The following is a 19,446-nucleotide window of genomic DNA, read 5'->3' as shown; positions in this document are numbered from 1 at the left end:
CAACATTTGTAGCCAATCCTATAACAAACTATCTAAAGATTTATTAACTAGGAAAAGGAAATAGTTATTTACAAGGTTAAAGCTGGTAAACGTAGACACACAAATAAGTTCCAAAAAGTAATAGAAGCTTTTATGATAAACAAGCTTGATATGGCCTTTAGAGCTAAGCCAGGCCTGGGGATCTTTTGCTCATGCGTAGTAATCCTTGCCCTTCAGAGACCAAGAAGCATAAAAGACAGTTCCTCCTTGTTAGGGTTTTTTATTCCTTCCCTCTTCTGTGTTGAGTTGCAGATTCAGCTGTTGGAAGAAATTCAATTGCACAGCTCTTCATTAGGGAGAGTAATTAACACAGTCTTTTGTCCTCTGATGTTCCACAATGGTTTTTCTGGTGTTGATGGGTCTTCGTTTGATGAGCAGCGCATAACACCTCCTGTTGGAAACTTGTATTTCAGTCTCATTAATAGTTCTCTCCTCTCTGGTGATTTACAGTTACAGAGCAAACACTAAATATTACCTTATGACATGGAATACAGATGTTATAAGTGAGATGAATGCAGGCAGCAACTTGCAAGCTTTCAATAAAATCCAAGCACTAAACACATTCTTGTAATTTGAATACCTATTTTAACAATACTAACACACAGGTGAGCCAGACTGGTTTCCAGCTATGCATCTGTCAGTGTTCAGTTGGCCTTGGGGCCTTGGCCTGAGCAGGCACCTGGTCTGCCAGCGTCACACCCCCCAAAAAAACTTCAATGACAAATAACTTTTCTGATGAGCAGTGAAAACCAAGCCCCAGACCAACTGCGGTCATCAACAATTCCATGACACAGTCCCCAAGAGCAAGTTGTTAGCTCTGATGTCCTGAATTACTCACATTCTCCTTACCCTCCCTTAATTGCCGTTTTAATTGGATGCACTTACTTTCTTCACTTCTTGTGCTGTTGCCTCATTGTTTGCTTGTGCAATGTTAGATAGTTGCTGCATTTCACCCCCCAACAGGGTGTGCTTCGGCAGGGGGTGAAGGGGATCCTGCAATTTTAACGTTGGTGAAGCACTTAGTAGTGGTATGATTAGTAGTAATGACCTATCCAGCCTTGCACGCTGAGTGTGAGTCTCCCACTGCCCATGCAAATGATGAGGCTGCAGAAATTGCAACTGACCATGGTTTACAAAGAAACCTCAGCCTTGACATAGCTTTGGGGTTGCACACCCTTCAGATGTACTACTTCTGCACGTAAGCCCCCATTTTTCAGGGCTTGTATGACAGATATTTACCACATGCAGTATCTTGGGGGACTGTTGTATTAACTTCCTGAATGTTACCTGTACATGTTATCTAGATTTCTGTGAGCCAACGATTGTCATCTGGCTGATTGGGCAGGTCTACCAAACTCTGTCCAGGACCTAGAATCAAGGAGTGGGTGTGTAATTATGAAGTCCCAGGAGCTGTAAATAGCTCCAGCAAAGAACCAGCCGCTCCGGTGGTTTTCATACACTGGTTCAAGTCAGGCTCAAGAGAGCCAGGAATCAGAGCTTGGGATATAGAGGGCCAGCTTGACTTGATAGAGAAGCCTTCATTTTAATCCAACAAACGGATCTGACCTTATGTACAAGGGTGGACCAAACCCATAGAAAGGACTGGAATCTGCCAGGACTGATGGGGAAACGGGCAAGCTTAAATATGCATTTAGACTCTTTTAGTTATTTTCTATTTACTCTGTAATGGGTGTACCCTAAAATAAATGTACTCTGCTTTGAAAGAGCTCTCTGGTTACTGATAACCGCTGGCATATGCTGGTCATAGACCCTGGAGAGGGAGCAAAGCGCAAGGGCTGGACTTTAGTCAGACCTGCGGAGAGAGAGACACAGGAAAGTGCAGACGGGCTGTAGCCTAAAGTTCATGGTTTCTAGGAAGGACGCGGGTCTCTTCCCAGAGGGAGGTGACATGGGGTATTCCTTGAGCAGCCCATGAAGGGGGGTGTCAAAGGTTCAGTTACCCCAAAACTGTGATGGCTGGTACCCGGTATATTAGTACACGTATACTGGTTTCCCTGTACTTTTCTCCATGCCTCCAGCTACGCCTGCGTAAGCTGTCATTCAGACAGTTCTCCTTTGCCTGACTGGCTTTGGGTATGTGGCTTCTTCTTTGGGTATGTGGTATCTTGGCTTTCTCATACCGCATGCTTCAGCATGAATAGAGGAACAAAATAAAGCCAAACCAAAGTAAGGGGCTGTCTGCTTTTCTTCTAGACAAGTGTGCTCAGTGTAAGAAAATGCTCCGATTTTTCCACCACTGGCCAGTGGGATGTTATCACAGAGACAGTCGGGAAGCAGAATTCGGCCATCTTCGATGTCATTTTGGTTTGCACTGGCCACCACATAGATCCTTACTTACCCCTGGAATGCTTCCCAGGTCAGTGGATACTAAGTATCAAGTCTCGTGGTGATTGGGATGTGACCTGCTCTAACTGGGAATGAACGGGCTGCAGTGGTTGAGATAAGGGGGCTATTTAGGGTGGCTGCGCAGCCCTAGAGCTTGTGAATCTTTTGAAAGGAATTCAGCTCATGGACTAAGGCTAGAAGGGACCATCTTGATCCTCCTGTCTGACCTCCTGCACATTGCAGGCTACAAAACCTCACCCACCCACTCTTGTAATAGACCCCTAACCTCTGGCTGAGTCACTGAAGTCCTCAAATCATGAAGTAAAGACTTCAAGTTACAGAGAATTCACCATTTACGCTAGTTTAAACTTGCAAGTGACCCGTGCCCCACGCTGCAGAGGAAGGCGAACCCCCTCCCCCACAGGGTCTCTGTGAATCCCGACCCCAAATATGGTGATCAGTTAGACCCTGAGCATGTGGGCAAGACCCACCAGGAAGATACCTGGGAAGGAATTCTCTGTAGTAACTCAGAGTCCTCCCCATCTAGTGTCCCATCTCCAGCAGTTGGGGATTTTTGCTACCAGCAGTCACCAATGAGCCAGATGCCATTGTAAGCTCACATATCATATCATCCCTCCATACACTTATCAAGCTCAATCTTGAAGCCAGTTAAGTCTTTTGCCCCCACTGCTCCCTTTGGGAGGCTGTTCCAGAATTTCACTCTTCAGAAGGTTAGAAATCTTCACCTCATTTTGAGCCAAGTCAAACTATAGAGGGAGGCAGGGTCAGTAGAAGCACACCCTGCTCATGTATATTGTCCTTCCCTAGGACTTGTCCCATTTTGTGCCAAGGGCAAAAATCTTTGAATCCTTAACCCAAAAGCAACATCCAGTTAGAAGGGCTCTGCTCCTGGAAACTGAGGGAGCTGGGGTGGGAGAGATGGATTCCAAGCCTTTGAACCAGAAACAAAGTTTTGGGTGCCCACGTCTCTGGGCAACATCCAGCTATAGTTAGGTCTGAGAGAAGTTTTGGTTATGGCCTGCTGCTCTCCTCCCTCCGGGCATCTAGACCTGCTGTGTGTGGATCTAAAAACCATACACACACCCTCGTAATGACCCTAGAGATACTGTTGTCCCGCATGGAGATATTCCCTTATCCAGAGCCTCTCCATGGACTTTCTCACACCCTCTCCAGGCACTGGAGATGCATCTTGGCCAGGTGTAGAAGTGCTCCTTTTTTATATAATGACTTCCTGTCTGAGGTTTCACCTTCTGGTTTCTTCTCCCCTTGCAGGTGTAGAGAAGTTTAAAGGAAAAATAATGCACAGCCGGGAATACAAGTATCCAGAAGAATTTCGGGACAAGAGAATAGTTGTGGTTGGCTTGGGAAATTCTGGAGTAGACATTAGTTTGGATCTCAGTCACACAACCAAACAGGTACTGTTGGCTATCACCTTCCAGCAATTTTAGCCTCACAGGTTGGATGGTGCTGAGGTGTTTTATTTAGCTACTGGGTATGAATAAGACTTATTCTTATCCGAGTCTCTGCTCAAGACTTTTCTTCCTATTCTGCCTCTGATATGACTGCACAGGTTCCATTCGCAGTGAATCTTCATCTTGCATCATGTAAGGACAGTACTATACAGTAACGGCCCAATAATATAATTGCAAGCTGTAGAGCTAAATTTATTCCCGATGTACACCATGTGTGCCCAGCCCAGCCCCGTGCTAATAGTGCATGCAACTCATTATGTACCCACTGCCATGCAAATGGTAAGAAGGCAGAAATTGTAACTGGTCTAACTTTACAAATACATCTTAGCCTTAAAGTCACTTTAGTGCGTAACACAGCTTGGACCCAACCTGAGTCCCACTGAAGTCAGTGGAAAGGCTCCCACTGACTTCAGTGAGCTTCGGATCAGGGTCTACTGTAAGAGGCAGTGTTTTGGACCATTGCTGTAGGATATCAAATGACCTCTTAAGGTCTTCAGATTGCAATTTACGTCCAGGAAGCTGTAAGTAAAAGAAAAGGGGCAGTGTTTTAAACCAAACTGATTTCAGATATTCAGTATGGCTTATTGTCCCCTTGTTTGATTCCCAGAACTACCACAGACATTCGCTAGGGTTCCCCCATACTGGGAAAGAGAAGCATAGCTCCTAAGGAATTCCTGGGCATTTATTTGGGAAAACTGATTTAGCTATAGCCACACTTAAAAGAGGGAGTAACAAATTGGAGCAAAATTCTACTGTTGGGTCCGCTCAGTGGATCTCCTCTCTGCTGCTGTGCTCACCCTAATTCTGTAGGAGATCCACAGTCAGAATTACTGGGTGAATCTGAGAGAAGAATTTTGTCCTTAGTCTTTTAAAATGGGCCCAATCCTGCAGTGTCCTAATCTTTACTTAGCCATCTCAATGAGAGTTTTCCCTAAGCAAGTGGCAAGCAGAAATTACTGTCTGATATGCAAAACCTGTTCATCTTACTGTTACCGTATCCCACCTCCCTTCCTTTCCATGTGTCTCTTTCATACACTGGTCATGTGTTGTCCTCATTCTAAACTGCAAGTTCTCTGGAGTGAAAACTGTCTTCATCACCTTTGTTTGTACAGTACCTAGCGCAGGAGAGCCCAGATCCTTGAGTTGGGCCCCAAGGCAGCACTGGAATACAAATGATGATAATAAATTAATTCAGTGGGATTTTTGCCTGAAGAAGGACTGTAGGATTGGATCCATTTTGTCTTTTTGGGTGTGTGTGTGTGTAAAACATATTTATTTTTATTCACATACAAAGAGAGGCCAGGCCATCGCACCATGATATCCCCAAATGATACTACTTCCTTAGCAATGAAACTAACCCCAAGTAGCCTGCACCTCGCAAGCAGAAAGGTACAAGCACAGAACAAAGACCAAAAGCCCTGACCTGTTGCATTTCTGCATCTCTTCCGGCAGGTATTTCTCAGCACCAGGACAGGCGCCTGGGTGGTGAATCGCGTCTCTGACAACGGCTTCCCCCTCGACGTGGTACACTTCACACGCTTTAAAAATCTGTTGCGCCACATCATCCCTTTGTACCTGATGAACCGGTGGGGGGAGAACAAACTGAATGTGAGGTTTAACCATGAAAACTATGGACTGAAACCTCAATTCAGGTAACGCCTCTGTTTCAGGACTCTCCCAGCCATGGGCATTTTATGGGTAAAATTTTCCAAAACTCCTAAGTGACTTAGTTTCTTAAGTCCCATTTTCAAAAGTGACTTAGGCACTTTAGAGCCAAAGTCTCACTGAAAGTCAATGGGATTTTAGGTTTTAGGGTGCATTTGGATCACGTTTTCCAGCTTTTCCTCACAACCATGAGGGCTAGAGACTTACTTTTTCTTAAGAAAAGCTGAGGTGCCTGCCTGATCACTTAACTCCTGCAGCTTGAGCTTGTAGAAAAACCTCTAATATCATGAGACTCGCAATAAAATCACAAGACCTGGCGACACTGTAACATGTGACTTTGCACTTCAAGCTGGGGAGGTAATTCCCAGCTCAAGTAGAGGTACCCGCGCTAGCTCTGGTCAAATTACCACACTAAAAATAGTGTCACCTCAGCAGTGGGAGGGGCTGGTCACGTGAGCATGTGCATAGTGTCTTGTTCTTGTACTCGGCGTGGTTGAATGAGGCCTCACAAACTTCCTGTGAGGGAGATGAGTGGTGCTGTTCCCATTTCACAGGCTGGTAAAATGATGCCCACAGGGCGAAGATCCATAGCCCGGGACAGGAATGCTCACAGACTCTGGATCGAGGGCTGAACTTTGCAGCTCAAGTCCATCCCTCACAGGCTTTTAATTTTCTTACCCAAGGTCAGAAAGCAAGACACTGGCTGAGCCAGGAGCAGAAATCCGGAGTCCTCTCTCTAAATTCCCTGCACTAAGCACTAGACAACTAGCATGTCTACAAGAACTTGGGCAGAGAAGTTCAAAGCCCCCCAAGGGGATTAGGCACTCTACCCCTTGGGCACAGGGTATGGCACAGGGTGGCCAGCCACTGTAAGTGAAGTGGGTCCACTCCCCTGAAGACTCAGCCTGGGCCCAAATGAGGGGCAGGATGATGCCGGAGTTAAGAGCAAGAAGAAAGCTGCAGGGAGGGAAGAATGTGGCAAATGGGCAGCTCCAGAAAGGAGCTAGGATAGGCCCTGGGGCAAGGCCAGGCTCCTGGGAGGTGGCCCATGGCTTGTGTCTCCAGAAATAAAGAACCAGAAGTAACAGGAGGAAGCTGCTTGGAACCCATTGGAAAGAAGGTAGCACCACGGAGTGGCAGATACAGACTGGGAAAGACTGTGATTACCCTGGGATGGGAGGCTATCATTTTAGTTGACTTTCACTGGCAAAGGAACAATGAGGGTCTTTGCCCAGGAAGAGGGAGTTGAGTCCCTGAAGAACTCAGTGCAGAGAAGTGGACATTAAGGTTTGCTTGAAGATTGCGGACAGTTATTTGAAAGACTAGTAAATAAACCTACACATAGGTGCTTTCTGTGCTAAAATGATGTCGGAGTAGTAAGTGTCGGGACCCTCAACCAGCAGATGGTGCTCAGGGACAGCTGCGCCCTGCGACAGGGTGCCTAATAAATCTAGGTACCTTTGACCATTCTAGCCTTAGCATATGCCTACACTGCAAGCACAGGTGTGGCTGTAACCCAGGTAGGCATACCCACGCTAGCTTTAATCTAGCACGCAGATGTAACGACGGTAGTGAAGATATGGCAGAAAAGGCTTCAGGACAGGCTAGCTAGCAACGTGAGTAAGCACCCAAAATAAGTAAGAGTGCAATCCTGTGTCACCCTGCTTTCATTGCTGTTGTTACTTGTGCTGTGTCTACACTGCCATCGGGAGGTGTGATTGCAGCTCAGGCGGGCAGATCTGAGATAGCTTTGCTCTAGCTAGATCATTGCAAGCAATGGAAGGGAAGAATGTGGGAAAAGGACGGGTAGCAATAGCAATGTTGCCATGGCAGTGGGGGCAGTGAAGGGGCTAGCCTTCTGAGTACAACCCCCACCCCAGGTACATATTTGAGTGGGTTGCCGGTACTGCTACCCCGCATTGCTGAAGCTACCCCAGTATTATTACATTAGTGAGCTTTGAGTTTGCTCGAGCAAAGCTAGCTCAGGTATCTCTACGAGTCCTGCAATCCCACATCTCAACTGCAGCATAGATCTACCAGACAGGTAGAACAGGTATAGCTACTCACACTGCAATCAGACCTTCTCTTCAGTCTCCACCGTTCTAACCCAGCACAGCCTATTCACACTCAGTTCTCTCCTCCTTCCTGACCTTACAGGTTTCTCAGCAAGTACCCGATTGTGGGGGACGACCTGCCCAATGCCATCGTTTCTGGCCGGGTGCTGATGAAGCCCAACGTGAAGGAGTTCACCGACACGGCTGTGATTTTTGAGGACGGGAGCCGGGAGGAGAACATCGACATCGTGCTCTTTGCCACAGGATACAACTTCTCCTTTCCCTTCTTGGAGGAGAACATTCTCAAAGTCAACAACAACCGTGTCCCCCTGTATAAGTTTGTCTTCCCTCCACGCCTGGAGAAGCCCACGCTGGCTATCATCGGCCTCCTCCAGCCACTGGGGGCCATCATGCCCATTGCAGAGCTTCAAACTCGCTGGGCCACCAGGGTCTTTAAGGGTAAGGAAAATGGGCACCAGAGGTTCTCCACTTGTCACTCTGCTAACACTTCCCAGCAGCATTCCATACATTTCTCAGCATCTCCCATACTTACAGTGACAAGCCCAGTCTGAGAACCTATATAGACCGGCATAGACCCAATGCGAGGCTGATTTGAAGGAGAAGGCTGAAATCCATGCTTGATAGTGCCCAATGGGCAGGGTATCAGATCAAGAGAGGCAATGTGGCCTGGCTAGAGTGGTGGCCAGGGACTCAGGAATGCTGGGTTCCATTCCAGCCCTGTCAGTGACCTGGGACATGTCATTTCATCTCTCCGGGGCGGAGTTTCCCCCTTTGCAAAATGTAACAATGAAAAGTGCTGTGTAAGAGCTATTGTTGTTACAGATATCAGTGAGGGGTCACTGAGGGGTGAATACAGCCTTTACTTACTAACTTAACGTTCAATTATATTCTCAGTGCCTTATTGCCATGTTCATCACTTGGTCAATCTACTTCCTGATAGGCCACTGCTACCCGTGCTCCTTGTTTCTCTTCCTTCCTCATCCTTCATTAGCTATTCCTCTCCCCTTTCCTGTCTCTCTTCTGTTCTTCCCTATGCATGTCCTTCCCTGGAGCAAATCTCAATTCCCACCCTGCTTGGCTTCTCACCGCCTTTTGCCCCTTCCATTTCCTCAAATGGGCAGCCACACAATAGTTAATGTTGACTCTGAAGGGTCATTGTTGGGTTTTACCTGGCATGACAAGGTGATTAACAGGGGAGTTTACCCCTCTGAGTCATTCTTTCAGGCTGGCTGCAGATATCGCTGCACTGGTTACATTCAGGTTACGATTGGAAAGTACCTCTGCAGTCACAGGGTTAGAAACTTATTTTGTTTGAAGTTGAGATTCAAACAATCTAGATATATCATGTCAGCCTCATAAATACCAGCCACAGGCCATATACTTAGCTGGCCACTCTCTAGCCTAGGGGTACCATCTGAACTGCATAAGAAGATGGGTCTGTAGCTAAGCTACTATCTTGGCAGGCTCTGAGTACAACAGGGGCAGGAGGAGGCACGGCCAGGCCATTTTTATACCCTGGGGATTTGTGCACTCTGCTAAAGCCACTAAAGCAGAGTAGCAAGGGTCTCAGCAGCTCCCAAACGGGGCAGATATAAGCCACTTGCCATCTCTCTGCACTGGCAGTTTCAAAATTTAACAAAGGAACCGTGTTATAAAGCAGATGATGCACCTGAGCTGAACTATGTGGCGAAAGGAAGGGAGAAAACAAAAAGTTTCCCAGTCTTGTGAAGTGGGGGAAGGTGTCTTCTTCAGTGGTGCCCTATTAGAAGGGAAGTGTGGTCTTGTGAGCAGAGCAGTACAATGGAAGTCAGGATCCCTGGCTTTTTTCCCCAGCTTCACCTGTCTGTCTTGCTTATATTTTTGTGCTGCCACCCACCACCCTAGTAACTGAGCACCTTCTATATAAAATAGGTGTGCGATAGCATGGTTCCTAGTCAATACCATGGAATCTCTGATTCATCTCCCTGTTCAGGTTATAGGAAGCTCAGCGTAAGGATAACTGTGCCACTGCTTCAATGTGTGACCTTGAGAAAGTCACTTAACTGCTCTCCACTTCATTTTACCCATCTGTAAAGGGCAAGTAAAAATAGACACAATGGTGTTGGGAAGCATCCCTTGTCAGAGGTTGTAAAATGCTTGGAGATCCAGAAAGAGTCACCCTGTCTAAACGCAAAATATTCTGCTTTCTCAGGTCTGCTTAAGTTACCTTCACTAGATGACATGATGGCTGACATTGCCAAGAAGATAAAGGAGAATGAGAAACGGTAGGAGACTATTATATAGAATGATAAAACGTTGATCATGGTGAGCAATGGTGACCAAGGCAACCATTGCTTCTTTGTGTAATGCAGTTGTGTGTCTACCTCCCCCTAGTGGTTGGACTGTCTAAAGAGGTTTGAGTTTCTTCCCGCCTCCAAGCTAAGGCATGTGTCCTTTGGCTCAAGTAGTAGAGCCTTTTGTTTTAGGTTCCCTGGTTCAATCCCTACAGACGGATTGCCCACGCGTGTTGTGTGTCTCTCACTAGTGCTGCTCTTTTCCAGCACCCGCGCAGAATCCCTACAACTTCCGCACAGTGTCAGAATTTGGGTTTTGTATTGCCCATGACTGACTGGTGCTATTACTAGCTATCAAGTGCCAAACAAATATAAAATTTGCTTCAGCTTGGTCATACACTAGGAAAAAAAGGAGGAGGAGGAGGAAGATACCCAGATCTCTATTTCTGTGTGTCCCAGGCAGGAAATTTGGATATGCTGTGGTGGCGTATGTTAACCTTCTGAGGACTCAGGGCCTAGAGACTGGTTGATAGAGGTTTAGAGCCTGATTCTCATCTTGCTTACGCTGCTTTTACTCCAGTGTTACTCCATTGACCTCAATGGGGTTACTCCCAATTCACACCAGAGAAAACGAGAAGCAAATCAGGCCCAATCTGTTAAGCATTAAGTGCTGATCTACAGAGATGCACAAAGGAAGCCATTTCCAGTGCTCAGTATCTTTTATTGAGCCTACAAAACACAGGAGCTATGCTAGATATTCTTGAGTGGCACCTCATCTATTAACTGACTATTTATTAGAGTTGGCCGGAAATATTTTGACAAAACAGATTTTCATCTGAAAATTCAGATTCATCAAAACTGAAACTTCGCCAAAATGTAGCAGTTTCAATGAAAAGTTCATCTGGAAGTTTTCTGGGCTCCAAGGTGGCACTTACGGTGGAGAGAGCCCAGGATAGCCACTAGCCCAGTGGTCTCCTAACCTGAGATGCAGGAGACTCAGATTCAAACACCTGCCCTGTCTGATTTGGAGCAGGGAGTTGAACATGGCTTACTATAACCTCTTTATTCCATGCGGAACATAGGGCCTTCACCACTGCCTTCTTAGTCTCTTCCTATGCCATTTTGATGACTTTCAGTTCTGCTCCTGTTGTGTGTTTCCAAGTTGGCCTTGGATACCTCTTTGCTTCTTGCCTGGAGATCTCAGTCCAGCGCCTATCTTGTTATTTTATTCAGTCCTTTCCTCCATGTGTGTCCTAGCTAGCTCCATTTTGTACCATAATTTCCTGTCCTATCAGTCTCTGTTTCATCCTCCTCCAAAGCTCTTCATTTGTTAATTTTTTTTTTCTGGCCATCTGATATTAAGGTTTTGTTTAAGGCAGCTGTTTATAAACATTTGGAATTTAGCTAGCAGGGTCTTGATAAGTCTCCAAGTTTCAGCACAATACACTAAGACAGGCTTTACAGTGGTGTTAAATATTCAGAGTTTAGTTGGGAGGTTTCTGTTTCTAAAGATCAGCTTTAGGGTTGTGAAGGCATGACTAGCTTTTGCTGTTTCAGCTTTAATGGTTTAATGTCCTTATCTGTTCCACCTGTTTTGCTTACAATACTGCCAAGATATGTGAAGTGTTGGACCTCCACTCTCAATCCCAGAAAGTGTTATTGCTGTTGTGTATTGATTCTTGTGGTTTTCATTTTCTCTGTGTTGATTTTCAGTCCTACTAACTACACATAGGCTGAAGAACATGTGTTTAAGCTTGCATATCTCTGTGGACATGGGACCACAGGTTGACATTGCCTGCAAAAATCGAGGCCTTCTAGGTGAAAGTCCATAGTGTATTCATTGGTGGTTCTGTTTTCTTTCTTACTACCCAATCCGTTATCAGCAGAAAGGTCATGGGTGACATAAGACATCCTTGTCTAATGCTGGCAGTTACTTTGAATGGCCAATTTGCTGTTGTATATTACCGGACATGTCATATTCTCATTGAAGCACTGATATTCACAGTTTGCTGGGGGACTCCATGGGGCATAGCAACTTCTTGAAGACTGTTCTGTCCACTGTGTCAAAGACTTTTTGGAAATCTATTAAACTCACATAAAGTGGTGACTGCCATTCAATCAGCAGTTGTATGATGAGCCATAGGATTACTATTCGATCTATGCATGATTTCTCCTGTCCGAACCCTACCTGACTCTATTGCTTTCTTTAGCCTGTCTAGGATCATGTGTGTAAGGATTTACTTGGGTTGGACAGCAGCTGAATGTCTCTCCAGTTTTTGGACTGACTGAGGTCTCCTTTCTTTGGCAGCTTGACTATATGATCACTTTTCCACTCATTTGGTAATTTTTCTTCTTCCCATATCTTTTATAAGAGGCCTATCAAATTGTCTAGTGTGTTCTTTAAGTCTGCCTTAAAGACCTCTGCTGGGATTTTTTTCTGGACCTGGTGCCTTTTCACTTTTTAACCAATTGTCTGCTGTCTATACTTCTAACCCTAACTGTTAGGGAGGTTAAGCACTGGAATAAATTGCCCAGGGAGGTTGTGGAATCTCCATCATTGGAGATTTTTAAGAGGGGATTAGATAAACACCTGTCAGGGCTGGTCTAGATAATACTTAGTCCTGCCATGAGTGCAGGGGTGTGGACTAGATGTCCGCTCGAGGTCCCTTCCAGTCCTACGATTTTATGATTCTATTCTAGTAATAGGTCCTCATTCAGATGTTCGTCTACATCTGTGGGGTTAACCATTGGCTCGCCATTCAGTAATTCACCTAAGTACCACCTCCATATATTGAATTGTTCTGCTGTTTGTAGTTAAGTTACCCTCATTGTCTTGGACTAGTCAGTTGGTATCTGTTTTTTCTGCCTGACAATGTCTAGCGCAGAGATTCTCAAACTGTGGTCCATGGACCACCAGTGGTCTGCGAGCTCCATTCAGGCGATCTGCAGATAGTTCCCTCTAAAGTGCGTGCCTGGGCGGCCGCAAATGAGACAATGAAGGGCCACCTAATTAGTGGAGCCGTTCAGGCGTGGCTCCACTGATTAGGTGCCTGGACCCTGGAGAAGATGCACATGTAAGGCGAGGTGGTGGCCTTGGGGGGAATAGGGAGTAGGTGGGAGGGGGCAGTGGGGTGAGAAGAGGGGATGCCGCAGCGGAAGAGAGAGGGCACATCCATCGCATTAGAAAGGTGAGACTACTGATATGAAAATGTGAGTTGTGTGTTTTTGTTTGTAGAACAAACAAATGTTGATGATTATTATTAAGGTTTTTTTATATAGTGCTTTTATCCAAAGTGCTTTACAATAGTTAGCTAATGGTACAGATATTTGGAAAGATCACTAAGTGGTCCACTGAGACCCTCAGCAATTTTCAAGTGGTCTGCGAAAAAAAAGTTTGAGAACAACTGGTCTAGTGATATCGTACAGTGTCTGCGTGTTATTTTGTGCTACTGTTGTCATCTTGTCTCTAAAATCTTGTTTGTCGTTCTTGGCACTCTTTTTGATTTCTTTGTTCTTCATGGCATGTTCCTCCCAGAGTGGCTTTTTCTGTGTTCTTGCTTGATTTAGTTTGTTTAATTTGACATCTTTCTTCTATTTTCTGCCATGTCTCCTCAGACCGCGATTCATTGTAGAGTTTCTTCCTGAATCGTAGGTTTTGGTGAAGGTTTCCTTTACATGTTCCCATTTGCCTTCTACTGTTCCATCATCTTCATTTTCAAGTGCCTGGTATCTGTTTGCTAGCACAAATCTAAACTTTTGTGCTGCCGTCGATTTCAAATTAGTGATGTTACAACGTGGGAATCTCTGTTTGGTTCTCTTTTTTTGTTACTTTTATTCTCCAGTTAGGTACCACTGATACATGGTCCATTCCCGTGCCTGCTATAACATCCTCTAAAGCTCTTCCTCATTTGTACCGAACTGTAATGAGATCTGTTTAACAAGTTATTCTATGATTAGTAAGGAAAATAGTTCCTCCGACAAGCAGGTCATTCATTCCACAAAATCAGCAAACACTTCACCATTTTCATTCATTTCACTGAGGCCTTGTTTCCCTATCAGTATTATTCTCCATCCAGAGATCTGAACCAGAATCTCCCACATTCCAAGCAAATGTTCTCACCCCTGGGCTACTGGCTATTCTGGGGTGGGAATGAGAGTTCTCGTTTTTTCGTAGAAAGGACTAGTTTTTCATTCTATTGCAGAACAAAAACTCTGATTTTTTTTGCATAAGAAGAAAATTTTGTTTTCTGGCCAGCCCTACTAGTCACGTGTATACGGCTATCACACAACTCTCAATCAAGCAACACTTCCTCCTGTCCATTCAGTGGGCTGGAAAAGCAAGCATCCCAAGGTTTAATAAAGTAGCTTTTCCCTCCTCCTCATAACTACGTTAGATAACCAAGCTCATTAAAAAGAAAATGCTCAGCAGTAGGCAGTTTGGTCTTTCTCGCTAGTTACTTAGTTAACAGCTTACTTGTTAGTATGTCTTTGTGACATCCGCATTTGGGCTGAGATGTAAAACTGAGGTCCTGCCCATCTGTAGTTGTTAAAATAACATGGCGTTTTTCACAACAATAGGGGTATCAACTCACACACACACCCCCCACCCACACACACAAACCCACTCTCCTGCTGGTAATAGCTTATCTAAAGTGACCACTCTCCTTACAATGTGTATGATAATCAAGGTGGACCATTTCCAGCACAAATCCAGGGTTTAACAAGAACGTCTGGGGGGGGGGGGGGCTATTACCAGCAGGAGAGTGGGTTTGTGTGTGGGGGTGGGGGAGTGTGAGAAAACCTGGATTTGTGCTGGAAATGGCCCAACTTGATTATCATACACATTGTAAGGAGAGTGATCACTTTAGATAAGCTATTACCAGCAGGAGAGTGGGGTGGGAGGAGGTATTTTTTCATGCTTTGTGTGTATATAAAAAGATCTTCTACACTTTCCACAGTATGCATCCGATGAAGTGAGCTGTAGCTCACGAAAGTTTATGCTCAAATAAATTGGTTAGTCTCTAAGGTGCCACAAGTACTCCATATCTAGCTACGTATTTATACCCAGTCTTACATGTAACACCTCAGAGCAGTGGTGAAAGAGAGGAGAGAAAACTAGTTTGTTTTTCGGTTTTTGCATTTCACCTCATGATATGTCTGTCAGTTTTACTGCTTCCATTGCATAGGCTGTTAGGACCTGATCCTGCAAAGGATTCATGTTCAATACCATGCCTGCTCAGAGAAGCTACACAGAGTGAAGAAACATGGGAAGTGTACATGAGCTCACCAACTGAAACAAGTGGCTGGTGGTCTCTTTTAGGACTGATGAGCTACATGTGTCTCTGTAAAGGCTCGTTGACTGAGATTTCCTGTACTATAGGTTCTGATCCAAAGCCCATTAAAGTCAGTGTATGTGTATATTTCCATTAATTTCAGTGTCCAATTTTGATTGGAACTACAGAAGAGCCAAACCAGTTCTGGATCTTGTTAAGTTTCACAGCACACAGAGAAGTTAGATAAAAACATCAAATATTCTTGTTGGAAGGCAGCAATGTAACAAAACTTTTATTTTAAAGAATCTAGGACCATAACACACAAACCCAAAAGCAGAGCGACACAAAGCAGGCTGTTCCCAAAGGCAGAGAGGTACAACTCACCCGCCTTGTTCTCATCTGGCTCTTTGCAGACTAACTTTGATTTAAAATAGTAGATCATAGTTTTCAATATGCCACAGATCTCAACATCTTTACCTTTGGGGAAGGTCAGAGCTGGATCTCATCCTAATAGTCTCAGACATGTCTGAGTAAACATTCAGCCTCAAACCGATGCCGGTCCATATGGCTTTTCTCCTTTGTCCTAAGGTACATCCCGAGCCAGCACATTACCCTGCAGGTGCAGTACATCGATTGTGTGGACGAACTCGCCTGCCTATTGGGTGTGAAACCCAACCTGCTGTTTCTCTTCCTGACGGATCCGAAGCTGGCCCTGGAAGTGCTGTTTGGCCCGTGCACACCAGCCCAGTTCCGTCTGACTGGACCGGGGAAGTGGGATGGTGCTAGAAAGAGCATCCTGACACAGAGACAGCGCATCTTAAAGGCCACAAAAACTCGGGCTCTGAAAACCCGCTCTGATAACGACACCTGCCTTGTCTCCTCTCTGTGTATTAAAATAATGGGCCTGTTTGTTCTTATTGCTGCCATTTTTGCTTATTTGTAAGCATCCATGTGTTGGTCTCCAAGACCACTGTGCAGCTGCAGAGTGAGAAGAGCTGTAATGTTAAACTGGCATTTGCTTTGCATCGCTATCATGCTCGCCCTCCATGGCTTATTGTTTGCTTCCTGCTCAAAGCTACCTAGCCTGGAGGTGTCATGGTAATGTCAGATGTGAGTACGCTACAAATAGGAGCTTTGCAAGAGTCACTGGATCCATCTTTGGGAACCAGAGAGTGCTGGACTAACCACCTCATCACTGTGCGCCATACTAACCTGCTCTTGTTCTCTGTACACCTGGACTTTGGAAATGGTCATTGCTACCTTCTCTCCTCTGCACTGTAGCTGCTGAAGAGGAGGCAAAGACCCAAATCCTGATCTCTGTGCAATGGGCTGTGCTCAGTGGAGTCCTTGGGGGTCACAGTAGCCCAGGTCCTTCCCTCCTCCACAGGTGGACTTAGCAACTGGATCCACACTGATCCACCAGCTGTGCCCACTGCAAGTCAGGTCTGATAGGATCCTCCCAGAGCATGCAGGTAGCTTTAACATCATGCTTTCCATCCATCCCTAGCATGCCCACTGAGGAGAGGAGGATATAGGGGCTGGCTATGCAGGTTCTCCATGCACTCTAGATTCCCCAATGCCAGGAGAACCCCTCAGCAAGAGACTTGAGTGGGTGGTTTCCACGCTGGGGTGGTTCAAAGGGAGCAGAGCAGGCAAAGAATCTGCCCGAAAGTATTGATTGTGGCTCCTTCACCTTCTTGAAATAAATTGTTCAGCCCTCTGGCTAGACACCACTGCTCTAGGTGCTACGCCAGTGTGAGCAAGAAGAATGACTGATTGCAGTGTTGTAGCCATGTTGGTCCCAGAGTCTCGCCAAAACAAAGATAGGTGAGGCAATCCAGTAAAAGATACGAGCTTGCTGACCTTGCCTCTCTAATAATGATGGTCTCGTTGCAAAATCAAGGGAGATCATGCACTCCACTAGAAGCAGCTATCTTTTCCCCTTAAGCCAAGGAGCTGTGCTACCTTTCATAAAATAGTGGCAGGATCTGCCCTCAGGCTAACAAAAAGTCCCTTGAAAAATAAAAGTTCCTTAGAGAACACATCAGACAAATAGCTGTGACAGGACTCTGGTCTTTAAATTCTACACCCTTGTTCCCTTAGTTTGGAGGGCTGTGGAATTCTCTAACCACCCCCACCCCCTCAGTCAACCAACTAAATCTGTCTGCAAATGGAGAATTAAGGACCCTCTGCTTTGGGTTTTTATGAGCTAAAGGGAGCTGATGCAAGAAGGAGCCCATTTTTCTGCCTAGTGGCCTAATTCGATCTCAACCCTGCAAAATATTTGTTTGAAATGTTTTCTCTTCGGCCTATTGGTGAGGATGTTGGCGTGAGACTATCGCCTTGGTTTCAAAGACAGTTAATCTGCTGCACCCGGGGGGGCTGGAACAATTAGTATAGTGGGGGTGCTGGGAGCTATTGAACCAAACTGTAAACCCTGGATATGATGGAAACCACTTCAAGCCAGGGGGTGCAACAGCACCCCCAGCACCTCCAGTTCCAGCACCTATGGCTGCACCTGGATCCCAGACTGCCACTCTTTACTTGGACGGCACTTCCATTGGCTTCGGTGGCAGTTTGGTGTAGGTAAAAAGTGCCGGATGTGGGCTGTAATATGGGGGTCTAATTTCAGTTGTTGGGCTTAAAGTGAGGGTGTTGGGTGATATCGATGGCCTGTGAAACACAGGAGGTCAGACTGAATGATCTGGTGGTCCCTTCTGGCCTACAACTCTATAACTCTGATTGGGTCCTTGCCGTTGCCTAGGAAACTATTGTGATGTCACAAAAGATCATGACATTAGATGGAGAATAGGCAGCAGTACCGGCTGGATTCTTACAAATATTCTGCTTCCATTTACCAGCATGTAACCCTATTGATGTCAATGCGGTGATCATCTGGGGGCAGAACTTTGCCACCTGTTTTTATGCAAGTATCTGTTCTCCTGCTTTGTAGATTGAGATTGAAAAGCCAGAATGGACCACTGTGATCATCTAATATGACCTCCTGCGTAACACAGACCAGAGAACTTCCCTGATATAATTCTCAGAGCATAACTTGAACTGGAGCATAATTTAAACATCCAAACTTGATTTAACTCTTGTAAAATAGGACGCCATAGCTTACAAGCACATTGTTTCCAAACTGATTATTTTTTCCAAGTTTTCCATATGGCCTCAGTAGCTGTTTAAGTGTCTCTATGCACTTTTGTTATCATAAGTAAAAAGCTCAGTTCTTTATAAGTCAGCTGCATGCATTCCTGGCTGAAATCTGATGTACAATGTCCCAGGCAGGGAATCAGCATTTAAAAGATAATGAAAGCAAATACTGAGTAGTTTCATTTTGAGCTGGCTATTGTGAATAGCTTACAAAACCATGTGTGACCAACATTATTGACTCCCTGTGCCATCTGTACCAACCTACAAAGACTATCTGTATTAAGCCAGCAGCGTGCCAGCAGGCTCACCTTGTATTTCTGAAAATAAATATCTCCCAAAAGGAATACTTACTTTTTTAGCAATTATTTTAAAATCCTACGTAAGTGCAACATGAGTAATAAGCAGAGAAGTCACTAAATCTGGGTGCCTTTTTTAAGCCCTCAGAACGACACACAAGTCTTTGCTGAAAATGATTTATTAATATGATTCTATTTTGCTTGGCGGGCCCCACTCTTCTGTATGTCAGCTAGTCCCGACTTAGAGAAAAGGAAGCTGTATGCATTTCAGCTTCTTTCTTTATATCACAGTAGTGTCTAGGGGCCCCGAGATTGGGTCCCCCTCTGTGCAAAGCAACAACAGCCAGGTCCCCCTGTATTGGTTCATCTTTCTTCCACATCTAGGTGGCCCACACTGGCTATGACTGGCCTCCTCCAGCCACTGGGAGCCATCATGCCCATCTCAGAGCTTGAAGCTCGCTGGGCCAACCAGGGTCTTTAAGGGTCTGTCCACAGTGCAGCAGGGAGTGAGTCTCCCAGACCAGGTAGACAGTGGTGCTGACGCAGTGCATTAGAATAGTACTATGGGCACTCTGGGTCTTGAGCCCACCTGAGCCCCTACTGATCAGGTCAGGAGAAACCTTACTGACATTTTTAACCTGCTAGTTCAGGCCCCACTAGCACGAGTCTGTCTGCCCAGGCTGGGAGGCTTGCTCCCAACCACAGTGTAGACACATACTAAGAGGAAGGGAAATGGACACCAGAAACTTCTGTTCTGCTAACATTTCTGAGCAGCAATCCGGACATTTCTGAGAACCTTGGATACTACAGTGACCAGCACAGCCTGAGAA

At 45.5% G+C, this 19,446-nt stretch overlaps 1 protein-coding gene across 2 annotated transcripts in view; it reads left to right on the top strand.

Annotated features, from left to right (window-relative positions):
- The window catches only part of LOC102929468 (flavin-containing monooxygenase 5), a 33,034-nt gene extending 14,370 nt beyond the window's left edge, over positions 1 to 18,664 (top strand). For both annotated transcript variants that reach the window (XM_043521213.1, XM_027823614.2), the window contains 6 exons: positions 2,254 to 2,416; positions 3,679 to 3,821; positions 5,331 to 5,530; positions 7,701 to 8,056; positions 9,810 to 9,882; positions 15,753 to 18,664. In XM_043521213.1, coding sequence (XP_043377148.1) covers positions 2,254 to 2,416; positions 3,679 to 3,821; positions 5,331 to 5,530; positions 7,701 to 8,056; positions 9,810 to 9,882; positions 15,753 to 16,107 — 1,290 coding nt within the window. In that variant the 3' untranslated portion in view covers positions 16,108 to 18,664. The remainder of the gene's footprint in view (positions 1 to 2,253; positions 2,417 to 3,678; positions 3,822 to 5,330; positions 5,531 to 7,700; positions 8,057 to 9,809; positions 9,883 to 15,752) is intronic.
- The last annotated feature ends 782 nt before the right edge of the window (positions 18,665 to 19,446 follow it).

This window comes from Chelonia mydas, chromosome 8 (genome assembly GCF_015237465.2).
Source record: "Chelonia mydas isolate rCheMyd1 chromosome 8, rCheMyd1.pri.v2, whole genome shotgun sequence".
Classification (NCBI taxonomy): Eukaryota; Metazoa; Chordata; order Testudines; family Cheloniidae; genus Chelonia; species Chelonia mydas.
Note: the sequence above shows the minus strand (reverse complement) of the source record. Positions and strands in the feature narration are given on the sequence as shown.